The sequence below is a fragment of the Crocodylus porosus genome, unplaced genomic scaffold, assembly GCF_001723895.1.
Source record: "Crocodylus porosus isolate Cpor-Errol unplaced genomic scaffold, CroPor_comp1, whole genome shotgun sequence".
NCBI classification, from domain to species: domain Eukaryota; kingdom Metazoa; phylum Chordata; order Crocodylia; family Crocodylidae; genus Crocodylus; species Crocodylus porosus.
This window is the reverse complement of record NW_017728929.1, coordinates 7,570,127-7,585,546: the sequence shown is the minus strand read 5'-3', so window position 1 is coordinate 7,585,546 and position 15,420 is coordinate 7,570,127. Positions and strand designations below refer to the sequence as shown.

Here is a 15,420-nt window from a genome sequence, read left to right as displayed (position 1 = left end):
TAATATCTCTAGCATTGCCAGCCAAAGAAACGGAACCCTACCCAGCAAGAGTGAAACTGGACTATCTTGCAAAAACACAGTGAGCAAACAAAGTTGTTCAGTGGAAACCATCTGATAAGAGCAGCTGCATTTCTGGTAGCTCAGCCAGGAGGACTTCAGCATTTCCATAAGCTCCAGAGTTTCATCGGGGCAATCTGAGCTCCTGGCCACAAACCATGTCGACAACAGTCTGCCAAGTGATGGGCTTTATTGTTGCATCGTTGGGTTTTGCGGGGTGCATCGCAGCCACTGGGATGGATATGTGGAGCACACAGGACTTGTATGACAACCCAGTCACGGCAGTGTTCCAGTATCAGGGACTCTGGAGGAGCTGTGTGAGGCAGAGCTCAGGTTTTACAGAGTGCCGACCTTATTTCACCATTCTGGGGCTACCAGGTAGGGGCAAAAGATGGACCAAGCTTAATCCCTGGAGCTTTCTGAAACAGAACCTATTTTTCATTGAATTAATCAAATTCACTTGTATTGAATATTTTAAAGAGCATTGCAAGCCAAAAAAGAAAAAAAATATTTCAAGAAAGGCTTGGATGCTCATCTTGCTGGGATTCTTTGACCTAGTTGACTTTCTGCCCCTGGGGCAGGGGTCTGGACCCCTAATTACAAGGTCCCTTCCAGCCCTAATGTCTATGAAATCTATGAAATCTCTGAGCTACTCAACATTTGAGTATAACACTACATGAATATTTTTGTCACCATAAATAGTAACTTTACATGCTACATGAAGTGTATTTCTCTGATACCTAAATTAGCTTCACAGGTTCAGATCCTCAGTCAATGTAAGTCATCATATATCCCCATTGATTTTAATAGCTTTTTGAATTTAAACATACATGAAATGGTGAATAGGAGTTGCTTGATTATTTTGTTTTAATTTTTCCAGCTTGATTAGCAATTCATATAAATTGTTTCTGCAGAAAGGAATAGAAACATTTTTTTCCCCACAAAGAAAAGGTGATGCTAAGCCTTTTCCTGTTGAGAAACCTGGTTCTGAATTCTCCGCGTAGAGAAATTGGATGCATGGATTTTGATTGTCTTTTGTCACAAACAGACAGTTTACTAGACAGTTTTCTTGCCTTCTTTTGTTGTTGTTCATTTGTTTGTTTTTCTTTTCTTTTTAAATTATAAAGAGTCTTAGACTGATTGATGCTCTTCAATGCGTCTCAGCTAAAGCTGAGTTTATGCATCCAGGACAATGGCAAGAAAGTGTTAGATAAAGCAGCACACAATCCTAAAGGCAGTTCAAACTGATGGGGAAAACTCCCATTCATTTCCATGCACTTTTGATAAGATTTTTAACCTGATTTGGTTGCTGCCTTGTTTACCTGGGTGCCTGATTCACCTCTTTTGTAGTTATTTATTCTCATTCAAAGTGAACACAAATTTGATGCCAGTTCTCACTGGGCAGCCTTTTGCAGACACTTTAGACAAACTGAATGATGGTGCAAGGAGACAGGGAGTAAAAAACCAGGTTTGGTGTTCAGATCAAAACCAGGAGTGTTGGAGTCAAGGTGCAGTTCCTAGTTGATAAACCACTTGCTAAATAAGTATCCAACCTTTTTAAACTAAAAAAGCCTTTTCTACCTTGATGCATCTCAATAATTTACAAAGCACTGGCATACATGGAAGCTAAAGCTGATATAAACATTTATTGGCGTTATCAAACTGATTTTCCAGTGCCTTTATACAGTGATTTTTTTGCCAAACAGCATCAAATTAAAGAAAAATGATTTACACATCTTGATTTGGTAGCATTTTTCACCTTGCACTTTCTCTGCATAATGTATACAATGGTTGTATGAAGTGCGGGGCATCGGGCAGCTGTGGCTATTGACTTGCGTAAAGGAAAAAATAGCTCCTGATGTTGTGAGCTCTTTTCTGTATGTGGTTGACTGACTTGCTTCATTACCAGGAAGTCACCAGTGACTGTAGTGTTGAAGACAAACCTGTTTGCTTATGTTTGGGTTCTTTGATAAAGTCCCACATATATCTCAGGAGATATGATTTAATAAATTCATCCACATTAACCTTGCATTGTGATTGTAGACAACTTGTTTGGTTTGAGGGGAAAATAGCATTTCAAAGTAGCTACTCTGCCATAGCTTTTAGTTTTGTAAAAGTATCAAAAAATGCCGCATGTGACTGATTTAATTGTAGCTTAAAAGAGCAATATAATTTTACTTAGCACTGATGAACCTCAGTTTTGACTGGAGTGATTTATCACTAGCAAGAACCAGTTGTTTAACATAATTATTTAAGTAAAAATGTAATACAGAATTTTACTTCCTAATCACACACAAAGCTTACACTGCAGGATGTTGATGTCCTATTGGTGTTACTTCTCCCAGCACATTTCCATGTGCTTGAGAAATAAATGGAAATACAAAGGAGGAATGACTCAGTTTTTATTTGGTTGTTTTTTTAAACATTAAACATTAGGTCACCAGGTCTGATGTATAATTCCATTGTTAACGAAACAATTCAATCGCATCAGAAATGATGCTTTCATTATTCCTGCACCAAAAGTTGTGAAAACTTATTGCTTGGTTTTAAAATTTTGGAATAACAATTACAGTTTTCTGGGTGTGTTATATCAGAGGCCAAATTTTCAAAGCGAGTCATTGCAATTGTACAAATGTTTCCCTGTGCCTAATCTGTGCTCATGGTTCCTTGATTTTTGCGTGCAAATCCCATAGGCAAATGACCGGTCAGGGAAGTGTTTCATCATGTTCATACACATATCAAGGCTATGCATACTTCAGGTCTCTATAATAATATACCTTTCCTCTGCTTAAACAAAAAAAAATATAGCTATATACTGCTAACTAGGGCTGTGCGAGGCTTTGGACAGAGCTTCAGATCTGGAGAAGCTTTGGACGCTTTGGTGTCCAAAGCAGCATGTCTGGATCAAAGCTCTGGTTTCATTAGGCTTCCTGAAGTGGTTCAGAGCTTCCGAAGCGCTTTGGAAAAGCTTTGGCACCGCCTCGGAGATCTGGCCATAGGGTATAATGGGGAATCAATGAAATATCTATAACTTTGTTGTTTTTCTTCTGATTCAGATGAAACTTGCAGGGCTGGTAGTCTCTGCTTAGAGCATGAAGCCTGCCAAATTTCAAGAAGATAGGTGCAGGGGTTTGGGGCAATTGAACCCCAAATTCTCAAAAGCAAAACTGATATCACCTCTATGTGTTGCACCACAGGGGAGGTGAAAACTGCAGGCATAGTAGCCCCTGGTGAGGCCACATATTCTGCAAGTTTCAAGAAAATCAGTGCAGGGGTTTGGGGGCAACTGCACTTCAAGCTGTGGAGAAGCAAAACTTGTGCCATAGGTGCCACTGTGTGTGTGTTAAAGTGCAGCGGGTTAACAGCTGCAGGGATGATGGCCCCTGCTGTGGCCACGAGGCATGCCAGCTGTCAAGGAGATCAATGCAAGGTGGTTATAGGGCCCTGGGCCTCTAGCTGCTGACAGACAAAACTCATGCCATGGGTGCTTGTGGGACTGACAGTCTCTGTTTTGGACCTGGGAGACACTACTGCAGGCCTGGCTGCTAAGCTACTGTGTTACCAGTTACCAATCAATCATAATTCACTCAGGGACAAGCTGGATACACAGGACCTAGCTAATATAACCAGTTGGTTACCATCAATTAACACCTACAAAAGCAGAGACTAAGGAGAGGAAATAATACAGAAAATCAACTGCCCCAAGACAGGGACAGTCAGTCCCACAAGCACCTATGTCATGAGTTTTGTCCATCAACAGCTAGGGGTGAAGGGCCCCAGAAGTCCCCTGCACTGATCTCCTCGACAGCTGGCAGGCGTTGTGGCCGCAGCAGGGGCCACCATCCCTGCAGCTGTCACCCCGCTGCGCCTTAACTTAGTGTCACTCCCCAGCTTGAGGTGCAGTTCCCCCCAAACCCCTGCACTGATCTCCTTGAAACTTGGCAGGCTTTTTGGCCTCACCAGGAGCTACCAGTCCTGCAGTTTTGACCCCCCTGTGTTGTAACACGTATAAGTGATATGAGTTTTGCTTTCAAGAATTTGGGGTACAGTTCCCCCCAAAAACCCTGCACCAATGTTCTTGAAACTTGGCAGACTTCATGCTCTCATCAGGGGCTACCATCCTGGCAAGTTTTATCCAAATCAGACAAAAACAACAATATAGATATTTCATTGATTCTCCATTATATCCTATGGCCAGATCTCCTAGGCGGCTCCTAAGCTTCAGAGCCACTTTGGCTGGATTGAAGCAGAAACCCGGTCCGGAGCTCTGGATCGGATCACTGACATCTGAAGTGGCCGGATCCGAAACCAGATCGGATTGCTGCCGACTCGCACAGGCCTACTGCTAGGTGCTTCTATTGCCAGCCAATAAACTAACTTTTATTCTCTGTTTGAATAAGACTAAAATCCTCCTACCCATTCTAACTACCAAGAGGGATCATTGCCCCGCATAAAGAAGTTTCATTAAAATGGCTTCTGATTAGTGCTGACTTTCACTGAATTTGGCAGTCCTTCCTTTTCACACATGTATTCTCCATGCTTTTCCCACCCTGAAAAACAATGCCTGTAGACATTAATATGAATACAATCTCATATCAGCTGGGAGACTGTGGTCATCGTTGCCTCCTGCCATTGTGAATTTGTAGAAACAGATTCATATCCTTTGCTGATATAAACAAGTGCAGCTCCATTGAAGTCACCTGGAGATCTGTCCCATTGTATATTCTTTGCTGCCTTCTGTTTTAAAATCTAAAGGTATCAAGTTTCCCTCGAAGGCACAGCCTGGAGTTGGGTATGGCACAGAGATGACCTGCCCCAGGGGAAGTACTGGGAGTGTTACCATATTGCCAGAGCTCTTTGGGGCACAAGGATGGTGCATTCTTCTGAGGAAGGTGGCATGTGCTATCGAAACATGGATAAGCCCAGCTAGCTGGCATGGAGATGAGGAGGTACAGCATTCAGAAAGCCTACGTGCTGTTACTAGACACTCTTTGAAATCAAATAAATGCAAGGGCTTCATTTGTGCTTAGTTCTTTGCCCAGGATAGAAAGGAATGGGCTAATTAGTTCATTTTCTTTCTCTCACCTTCTGCGCTCAACTGGACTAGTAAAGATTGAGACTAGAGAGTTTTGAAAGAGGCAGGATCACTGTTGTCTCCTGACATCCTCACACCACTTCAGGACATGTACAAAGCAGGAAGAATGTACTGGTTTATCTGTCCTAAAGTTTGCTGGCATGGATTTAGAGAACCCCGAATGATTCAAGGGATGCTTTAGATTGCACCCATCCCCTGTAAGCCCTTATAGGAAGTTTACAAGAAAGAAAATATTTCCCTTGGGGGAAAAGCACATCATTATCCTAGAGAGAACCACAGCTGAACATTTGATTCTGTACCAGCCCTCCCATGCAATGCTGGATTGGGAATTACTCAGAAAGTGCCACATGCCTTAGGGTGGTGCCTTATGGCATCCATTACACATGTTCTCATTGAAACCAAAGCAGCTGAAATGAAACTTTGGTGTTTGTAAGGAAGAGTGAGGAAACGAAAATCCTGAATTTTTTCTCTTTGCTTCCTGTGGCTCTGTCCCAAGGGCCTGGTGAACACCCCTTGGACTTGATAACACTTATCAGTTGGTCTTTTGCTTTTTGATGAATAATAATGAAATGGCACCTCTGCACCAGTGACTGGAAGCCTGAGCACCTGGCTTATTAACACTTGTTATCAACTGATAAAGGCATGCTGAACAATTGGCATGAGTCAAAAAGGCAGCAGTCATGGGCTGGGATTGGCAAAGGTATCCAATTCCATTAAAAGGTAATGATATCCTGGCAGCTTCAGGAGTTCTGGTCTTGGTTATGTTAGATTGGACGCCTCTTTGAGCACTATGCATGAAGATGGGTCTTTGCACCAATTTGGCAGTGTGGCTCTGTCCAAGCATAAAGTAACCCACCTAACCACAGGGAGAGCTGATATTTGGTGGCATGGTTCCACAGTTGCTTTTTTCCCCATATGGCTTGACTTTAATAGGTGGGACGCAATGGCAAAATGGCAAAGATTTCCCATTAGCCCCTGAAAAAACAGTTATGTTTCTCAGCTAGCAGGTTCTGGATTGTGGGGCCTTCTATAGATGGTGTTAGGCATGAAAAGAGTAATTAAATAAAAATAGGTCTTTTCAAAACATGTATTTAGGTACAGTGCATACACATATACACAACACACCTTCCCCTTTGGAAACTAGCTTTGAAAACCCCACAACAAATCTGACCCTTTGGCAATTTAGCAAAGTACTGCTAACTTTTATTAGCAGTATCCACTGATAGTATCCCCGACTATCCACTGAAAATAATGTCCTCTGCACAGAGGATCCTCTTTCTGCACAAAGTGCACTCCTGGCCCTCTCACAATATACCTTCTTCTTTCCAGTCAGCTCACAATGGGCTGCATTCAATAAACATCTTTTCAGCAGTTTGCACCGCAACCAGTAATAGCTGTCTAGGCACAGCATATGAGAAGAGAATGGCCAGGGTGCAGCATTTCGCTAGCCATTCCCATCGTTCCTTTGGCTCATTCTCCAGGTGGTGTGGCATCTGGCTGTCCAAACTCTATGCCAGTTAATGTCTCTTACACACCAAAGGCCAGATTCTATCCCATTAAGTCATCTAAGTGGACTTAGGCACCTAAGTGTGGTTCTATTTCAGACTGCTCAAGTTCCTGAGAAGTCATGTTGTATATACTTTTGTCAGACACCATCATCTGACCTGTACGCCTGAGTCAGAAAGAGAAAGAACCACCCACATTTTCTATTTCTTTTTTCAGGGACTTGGGAGATGCACCTACACGTTCATTAATGTGCCATAGGTACTGCGTACTGCAAACACACCTGCATAATCGAGTCCTAAATCAATGTACTATGACTGGCACAAGGCTCTTTAGTAACGTTAAATGTGTAGTAGCCTAATAATACTGTGCAGTAGCATATTAGCATGGGTTTGCTTGGCACACTACTGCGCTGTTATTAGGCTTCTGCGCAGTTAGCATCTTGTATAGAGGCACCCAGAGTGAAATAAAATAATCAACTTTATGCAACCAGCAGGTGCAATGGAATCTGGAAACAAGTAGATTCTTAACTTGGGACTCTAAGGCAGTTTCCAGCTCCATGGGATGAAAGGGGAGGGAATTTCATTCTCTTGGTTACTTTTGAGCACAAATATTCATGCCAAGAACAGCACTAGTCTCAACAGTGATATGGGCAAAGCCCAGTCACCTTGTGGAAAAACCAAAAGCTTGCATTAACTGGACCCTTTTTTTACATGCAAAAGTGAAACAATATTGAAATCTCATTAGGAGGAAGCTGGTTATCCCTAGAGGATACTATAATTGACTGTAACAGACTCAGGATCTAAATCTTCCAACCTGATGCTTGTCTATAAAAGCTTGTCTCTGCCCTATCAAAACATATTCTGCCACTGCTTGAATCCAATGCCTTTTCACTTGTGTTCTACATTATATGTTTTATGACAGCAGGGGATTGTCATGAACTCCATTTCATGCTAGTTAACCTCCTCTAGAATAAACTTGGATGGATGGATGAGCAGGTGGGTGGGTCAGTGGAACTTCCCATGGTTTCCATTGCTGCTGTTTTTTAATGACATTTTAGTCTGATTTTTTCAGTTATTGCACTTGCAGAGTAATTTTTAGATTTCTAAATGAATATAACATTTACTTTAATTTCTAAACAAAAAATAAAACACCCAACCAAACCAAGCCCAGTTTATTACTATGGGAGAAAGGAAGCTCACTTCGACAGGCAAAGGGTCCCTGGAAAGTCAAAATACTAGGTGGGAGATCTTTGTGGGCTTAAGGGGAACAGTTCATAAAGACTCTGATTTAATACCACTCTGGCCTAACATGAGAAGGAAGTCTGTAGGACTGCTCAAGCAATGTTCTCTAAACATTTTCAGTCTCAGCAAAGACACAAAACCTTGTAACCAGAAAATGTTTTCCCATTCTCAGTCATAGAAAACCTTAGAGTTTAAAACCAATACGTTCAAAATTTTGGTTGTTGAAAAGAAACAAAGTGGTTTATCACTCAAATGCTTCAATGAAAATGGGTGTTTTTGCCCTAAATTTTCATGTTTTTTGAACAGCCATTTGTCTTTAAGGAAAAAAAAATGCTTTAATGGGGATTTTTCAAACAGCTGCAACATCTTCATTTCAGGTTTGGTCTTCTCTAAAATTACATTGAACTGGAAATAGCACTATCCTTTCCAACCAAGTCCTGTGTCACAGTGGTATGGGACAGACTGAATATAATATTTTGATCTATGTTACAGAGGAGACCTGGGGCACACCAACCAGCCTTGTTTGACTTTACAGTCTGCAACTTTATGTAGTTCATTTTGCTTTTGTTGGTTTGTTTTGCAGCCATGTTTCAGGCGGTGAGGGCCCTCATGATTGTGGGCATTGTCCTGGGTGCCCTTGGCCTCCTGGTGTCCATTTTTGCCCTCAAGTGCATACGCATTGGGACTATGGAGGACTCTGCAAAAGCCAACATGACCCTGACCTCCGGCGTCATGTTTATTGTGGCTGGTAAGTGTGTGCCCATAGTGGCATACAAACCCCGACTATCCACAGAATCCAGTCCCATGAATTCATAGGCCCAGCCATTGACTAAGACCTTATTGTGTCAGTCATTACACAAACATGTTGTCCCTCCTCCAAGGTGTTCCCTTGACCAGCTCTCAGAGGGTATGGATACATTGTGGTAGCAAGGTACTCAGTCCTGCCACCAAGGAAATAAGCTCCAACCTTTCATTCATGCTGTGCATAGTTTGATCTGCCCCTGTGCCACATGGGACAGAAGCTGTCTGACTTCTGTCTATCCAAAGAATAATGACTGGAAGTCACGGGCTAGAGCCCAGCAGCATCTCCTTTTCAGGGAAGTCCCTGAGCTACGCTCCCTCTGATTTGCTCTTCTCCTGGCCCTATGCATCTTCCCCCTCTTGGCTGCCCCATGGTCTGGCTTCAAGAGGGCGTCTGGAGAGCAGTCTGGGAAATGTCTAGCTCTTGACTAGGGCAGCTGTGTGGACCAGAAAGTCCTATTCTTCCACAGGTGAAAATAGAATAAAATATTTGCCCAAGTGCCTGTTTTGGCATTTGTGGCACCTAGCATGTGAGGATGAAATAGGATTTGGCTCTTTGCTACTTTAAATTCTCAAAAAAGCTGTGCCGATTCTTCAGTCTCCATCCCAGCAAAATGTTATATCCCGGTGTACTCTTGTCCTTGTCTGTGCCACAGTGTGCACCAGTCCACTGTTGTCTTTCTGCACCTAAAAAATCCTATCATCTGTATTAGAGATGTTTGAAAATTAAAGCTCTTGACTCTGGAGTGCAACATGCAGTAATTTGCATGCAGATAAATGTAAATATACCGTGACTGGTTCCCCCTTGCCTTATTATATAAGCTCTGCAAAGCAAATGCAAGCAGAATGGCAGGTGGTATTTTTGCATGTATTTTTCAAAGATGTAAACGGCTTAGCAAGGTGTGAGACAGCAGGGAGTCTGACTCCATTTGAGTGGGCTGGAGTCCCAGTCCAATCTTCTCTCTGTTCTCAGGTCTGTGTGCAGTCGTTGGAGTGTCTGTGTTTGCCAATATGCTGGTGACAAACTTTTGGATGTCCACAGCTTCCATGTACCAAGGAATGATGCCATCGCTCCAGTCAAGGTAAGCAAGTGTCCCCCTTCCTTGTGTTTGATGGGCATTCTGGTTTCAGAGCAGAAGGTGAGTTTTGGCATGTCATAGCCATGGCTGTTCCAGGCAGAGCAAATATCTCATCTGTCTTTCCAGTTCAGTTCTGACTCTAAGACTCAGTAGGTCTAGTGGACTGGATCCTTTGCTTTGTCTGAGAATTGAATGATACAGCAGCACATCTTTGGTCTCCTTGACTTCACTCTATTCTGGAGCACATGCTCAGACAGAAGTTGAGCAGACATGCTGTATCAGACAGGGTTGATACAGTATGTAGGTACAGAGCTACCTAGCAGTGTGAGCTCTCTAACCTGGCTGCAGGGAAAGGGGTAGGGTGCTGGAATCACTGTGGTAGGTAGATACCACCAGATTATTTCCCTGTATGGCATGTGGGCTAAGGGATGGCAGTCCTCTTGTGACCATTTACACCTCATTTAAAGTCCACTGCAGTTAATGATTGTCTTTCTTCTTGGCTACAGTGGGCACTTGGAAAAAAATAAACCAAGCAATCTATGGGGTCTCTCTGCCCCTGAAGCCAACACAGTGCAGAGTAGGGGGAAAGCACCCATCCCATGCAAATCATCAACTTGAATACAGAAATTTTGATTTCCATTGGGTCACAGGGGAAAAAAACCTGACTGACTCCTTGTTTGAGACAGGTGGGCATTACAAAAGAATCCCTTTTCCCAGGAGATAGTTCAGTAGTTTTAATGCATCTAAACAGCAGAACTATAGAGCCTTACTGCATCACTGCAGCAAGCTAATGATTCCTCCTTCTTGTTTGTAGGTACACCTTTGGCTCAGCCTTGTTTGTTGGCTGGGTGGCTGGGGGCCTGGCTTTTGTCGGAGGCATTATGATGTGCATTGCCTGCAGAGGACTGGTGCCCAAAGATACCCAGTAAGTGTTTCAGCTTTTCACCTAGAAACTTTGTTTTCTACACATGATCCTAAATTGTGACAGATGGTGGAACGTGACAGCTCTCTACCTTTGATGCCCTGGCAAGCACGGGATGTACAGAGTAAAGAGATCATGTAGAACAGTGCTTCTCAGCTGTTTTAGGTTCAGGGCACCCCTCTGTGACTTTATTGAGTTTGGTGACACTGGCTGAGAACCACTGTTGTGCTGCCTCAGCTTACCTCCGGGGCTTCTCAACTGAGATGTTGCTGTTACCACCAGGTAAAAGGGTGCCCGGTGCACAACTAGAGCAGAAAGGGCTGCAGCATGAGCATGGGCTCCTGTCTGCATTAAGGTTACCTGTCAAGCCTAAAGCAAGCAGGAGTGTCTGCTCTTGCCACAGCCTTTCCTCATCTGACCCTGCAGTTGGAAACAGGCATGTGGAGCAGGTGGAACTGTCCTGAGCACCTGTTTCTGGGAAGAGCATGGGGAGACTGAATCAGGAAGGGCCAGGGCAAGAGCAGACACTTCCACCTGGCTGCAGAAGCTACACCCCTGAAAGGGTCTCGTGGCATCCTGGTTGAAAACCACTGTATAGACCCATGTACAATATGAGCCATAGCTGTCTCCATATAGGACAATCAATCTGCAAAAGCTTTCATGACATGTGTGAACTCCAAATAATATTTACTTACTTTTATGTTGAGTAAGCATATAGTAAGTAAGTATGTAATTCCATAGTTACCTGAGTCGCATAGGAAAGTAGGGCTGGAATATGGACCTCATGAGGTCATCTGGTCCAGCCCCCTGCTAGGGGCAAGATCATCCCTGGCTAAGCCATCCCATGCAATGACACTCAATGATAAGTTGGTTGAGGTTTGTAACAGATGAAATCAGACAGACTACATCCAATTCATGATTCCTCATGACCCAGAAGTCCAAGCCACACATGATACTATTTTGCTTCCCTGATAGGACAACTAATAGCTATGGTATGAACCACCGCATTTACAATTAAATATACAATTCATCCTTTGCAGAGTGTTAGTTAACTAAGTATGTTAAATAAACTGCAGTGCAATCTGGGGACTGTAGGGCAAGTCTTTAGCTAGTATAAGTTGTTTGCATTTGTGTAAATAGAAGACGAGAGAGATGACAATTTATACCAGCCGGGATGCAGCTCCGGTATGTTTGATTACATTTGCAGTCTGCAGTTCAAACCATCTGCTGACCGGATATTACAGTATTTAAGGAAAAACTTTGTGAAAATTTTCAAAAAGTTTTTCAAATAAATTTTGTCCTTATTGTCTCATCTCAGCCAGGTTCTACAACATTGCAAATAAAAAGAATGAGGACAGGGCTTAGTGAGTTGCATCAAGTTTCTATCCAGCAGGAATAATGTGCATAGCTGAACATTTGAGGTGGTCCATTACTGATGTTTCATTGTATTCATCTCTTAGTTACAAAGCTGTGTCTTACAATGCCTCCGGACGGAATATTGCCTACAAGACTGGGCCATATAAAGTTGGCTCTGGCTATGAACCTGAACCGAAAAATAAGAAAACTCCAACCTACGATGAAAATGCTCGAAGTGAAGATGGAAGGCGTTCTTACCCTTCAAAATATGACTATGTCTAGAAGTCTTCTGGGGGTGAAAGATAGACTGTGTTTGTATAACATACATCAGTCTAGAAACAAAACAAAAAGAATTTGCAAGCTAGAGGCACCTGTCCGTTGGTTCGTATTTTCTTAATTTGTTCCCCTTGCTTGGAGGTGGTTTTGGACATCCTCCTTGTTCACTGGCTCTTAATGTGACCCTGAGTTGACTTTATACTAGTGTTCATGGCAAAGTGCGATCTGTAATAAATGAAGTGCATTTTTTTAACTGCTGTCTTTGTGTATATTGCAAATGCAGCCTATGACAACCAAAGCTTTCATCCTCCCCCGCACCATTTTCTGCTTCTTTTAATAGACTTAAATCTGTATTCAATAACAGAACACAGCTGGAGTTTGTGATTTCATGTCAATCCATCATGATCACATGTGTGTCTGGGACTAAAAGCTAAATAGCAGTGAGATTATAAAAGGCCTCAGCAAATCAGGAAACTAAACCAGATTACTCTGCTGTTTTATTAAAAGAGGCAATTGCTTCCAAAACATTAAGTGGGTGATTTTAGAGATCATATGTCAAAACAGCACACCACATCAGCACATTTCATCTCCCCATTCTAGTAAAATGTTATGCAAAATACTAGATGTCATGTCTGCCTTTTCGAGCCCAGAAAACTTAATGGTCTCTCATAATAGTCTGAGAATGCAGTGATTCACTGAACGGATGGTGCATCTTTGCAACCTACTTTTGCCATGACAGGTTAAAAAGAGAAAAGAAAAAACAGTTGCCTGTTGTATTATATGCTGCATGCATTAACCAAATCTCCACTCCCTTTCCTAACACAGTGAGTATAGACAAATCCTATAACAACATACACCCCCTTGGTCAACACTTGTACTTAGATACATCTTTACCTTGTATTGAAGACAATACCATGATGCTGATGTGCTGTGATATTGCATTTGATTTATATTTCTTAGCCATTTGTTGTAACCTGTGAAGCCAATGTGTATTTGTTCTGATCTCCTTGGGGAATATATATAATCCATTGTTATTCCTATGCATGGTATTTGCTGTAATAGCTGAAAACCTTTGTGCACAACTGGTATTCATGTGGTTGTTGCCTTTAATGAAGCCAGAGGAATTTCTCATTTAGAATTAATTACAGTTACATTTGGATCAGGAATCCCAGGGAGCATTAGAAGTGTAACTTTCTTTCCTGACATTAGGAGTCCCTTGCATTAATTCTTTCTGTACCAATTTGAATATTAACCCCTTAGGAGGATGCTGTCATCATCTCAGCAAACAAATTTAATACAGTTTTTTGTCAGTCAGAGAACACAGGAAAAGGAGATTGTTCCATCTACAGTTGATGGGAAACATTGCTGCCACTTTAATTAGTTTATTCCCAAAGGTAATTTGATGGGTCTCTGGAACTTGCTTTGGTCAGGGTTCCTTAGTAGAGGAAGGATCATGTTCTTGTTGGGCTTTGATCGTGTGAAGCAAGGGGTCCCCAACCTTCACAAGCCCATGTGCAACAGTAGTGAGGGAGAAATGCTTCGGGGGTACCATCTTTGCACTCCCTGTCTACCTCAGTGTTAACTGTTTTGTTTCCTCTGACTGCTAGTTTTGACCTGCAAGCCACAGGCTGGGGACTACTGAAAACAGCCTGTCTCACCAATATGATCACTTTAATACATGCCAGTGATGGGTTTTTGCTCTTTCCTCACTAAGATTTGGAGTTCTGCCTACCCATGTGCTTGGGAACTCATTCTGGGAATGCATGGATATGTATGCCCCTGCCCCTTCTATGTTTAATGAATCAGAAATTGAGATAGGGATTTCCACTGTAAGCTTGATCAGGTAAATGTATAAAGGCCTTGACAACATCCTGGCTTAACCCACACTGGTTGTTTATCCATAAAACACCTAGCCACAGCATACCATAGCTACTGGTACTCGGACAGAATGAAGTCCACGCTATATCCTCCCCAACACAGTTGCCCTACAGTGGACCCTCTCTGAAGGAGCTCCAAAGCAATGTATGTTTCCACAGTGGCTCCAGGTAGGATGGTCCGAAGGAGCTTGGAGGCAGATTAGGGATGGAGCCATGAGAATCCGACGGCTCAGAAAGGGTGCGCAGTGTCATGGCCATAAAGATGAAAGAAATGAAGTGTATCCCTGTCTCCTGTATCAACCTTAGTATGCTGAACAGCACAATTAAGTCTATACAATGTGCACTCCCAACTCTATATCATCATTGGAACTAAATCTTAGTCGGCATAAATCAGCATAGTTCTGTTGAAGTTAGTGGTGATATGCTCATTTACATCACTGGAAGAGTTGACCCCTTATTTTTACAGGTCCTTGTAGTTACACAGATCTGAGATTTTTGCTGAATTTGTTTTTTTTTAAGCAATGTTTTTTGTTACTTTGAAGAACAGATTTTCATACAATTTCCAATGCGTACTTTGCTTTCACATCTTTGTTTTGCATGCTGGAAATATTGTGCTCTGTTTTTTTTAATGTTATTTGAATAGTAAAAAATGAAGTTTCTTTAAGATCCAACATTACTCTTTTGTTCATTTTGCTTTGTTTTGTCATTCTCTGGAATTAGGAAAACAATATTCAACACTTTCACTGCATTACTAAATTGATTTCAGCTTTGGGCTTTCCAATCACTTATTGATGTGATGTGTAACTGTGGAAAAACAGGACCTTTGGGCTCTTTTAAAAATGAGTATGGGGGACTTTGAAAGGGTTTGCTTTGCTGAGTTTTCAGGGAGGGTTTCCAATTTGTTTAATTTAGGAAATGCAGTTCTCTACATGGAAGAATTATAAGTATTAATAATCTATTATCCATAATGCACTCCCTGCAGAAAAAAATCTGTATATGGACATAGGAAGAGAAATTAGGAGACTACATCTAAGCATTTAGAGTAAAGCTAATCAAATACGTCAGTCACTCCCAATACCTCCATTTTTCCCAACAGGCATTACTGCAAACCCAAAAAACCTCTCATATTAATCTTGCAAGAAATAGAAATGCTCCTACTGCAGCTGGTTTCCAGGAGAGTTAGCTATGCTGGGTGCTCCTGATTAAAAAA

General features: G+C 42.2%; 1 protein-coding gene across 1 annotated transcript; it reads left to right on the top strand.

The window, feature by feature from the left end:
- The first annotated feature begins 215 nt into the window (after positions 1–215).
- CLDN18 (claudin 18) lies at positions 216–12,411 on the top strand. The gene is made up of 5 exons (XM_019543059.1): positions 216–435; positions 8,483–8,647; positions 9,674–9,782; positions 10,594–10,704; positions 12,162–12,411. Exons 1-5 carry the CDS (start codon positions 216–218, stop codon positions 12,337–12,339), a joined length of 783 nt encoding a protein of 260 aa, XP_019398604.1. The 3' UTR covers positions 12,340–12,411.
- Positions 12,412–15,420: the final 3,009 nt, after the last annotated feature.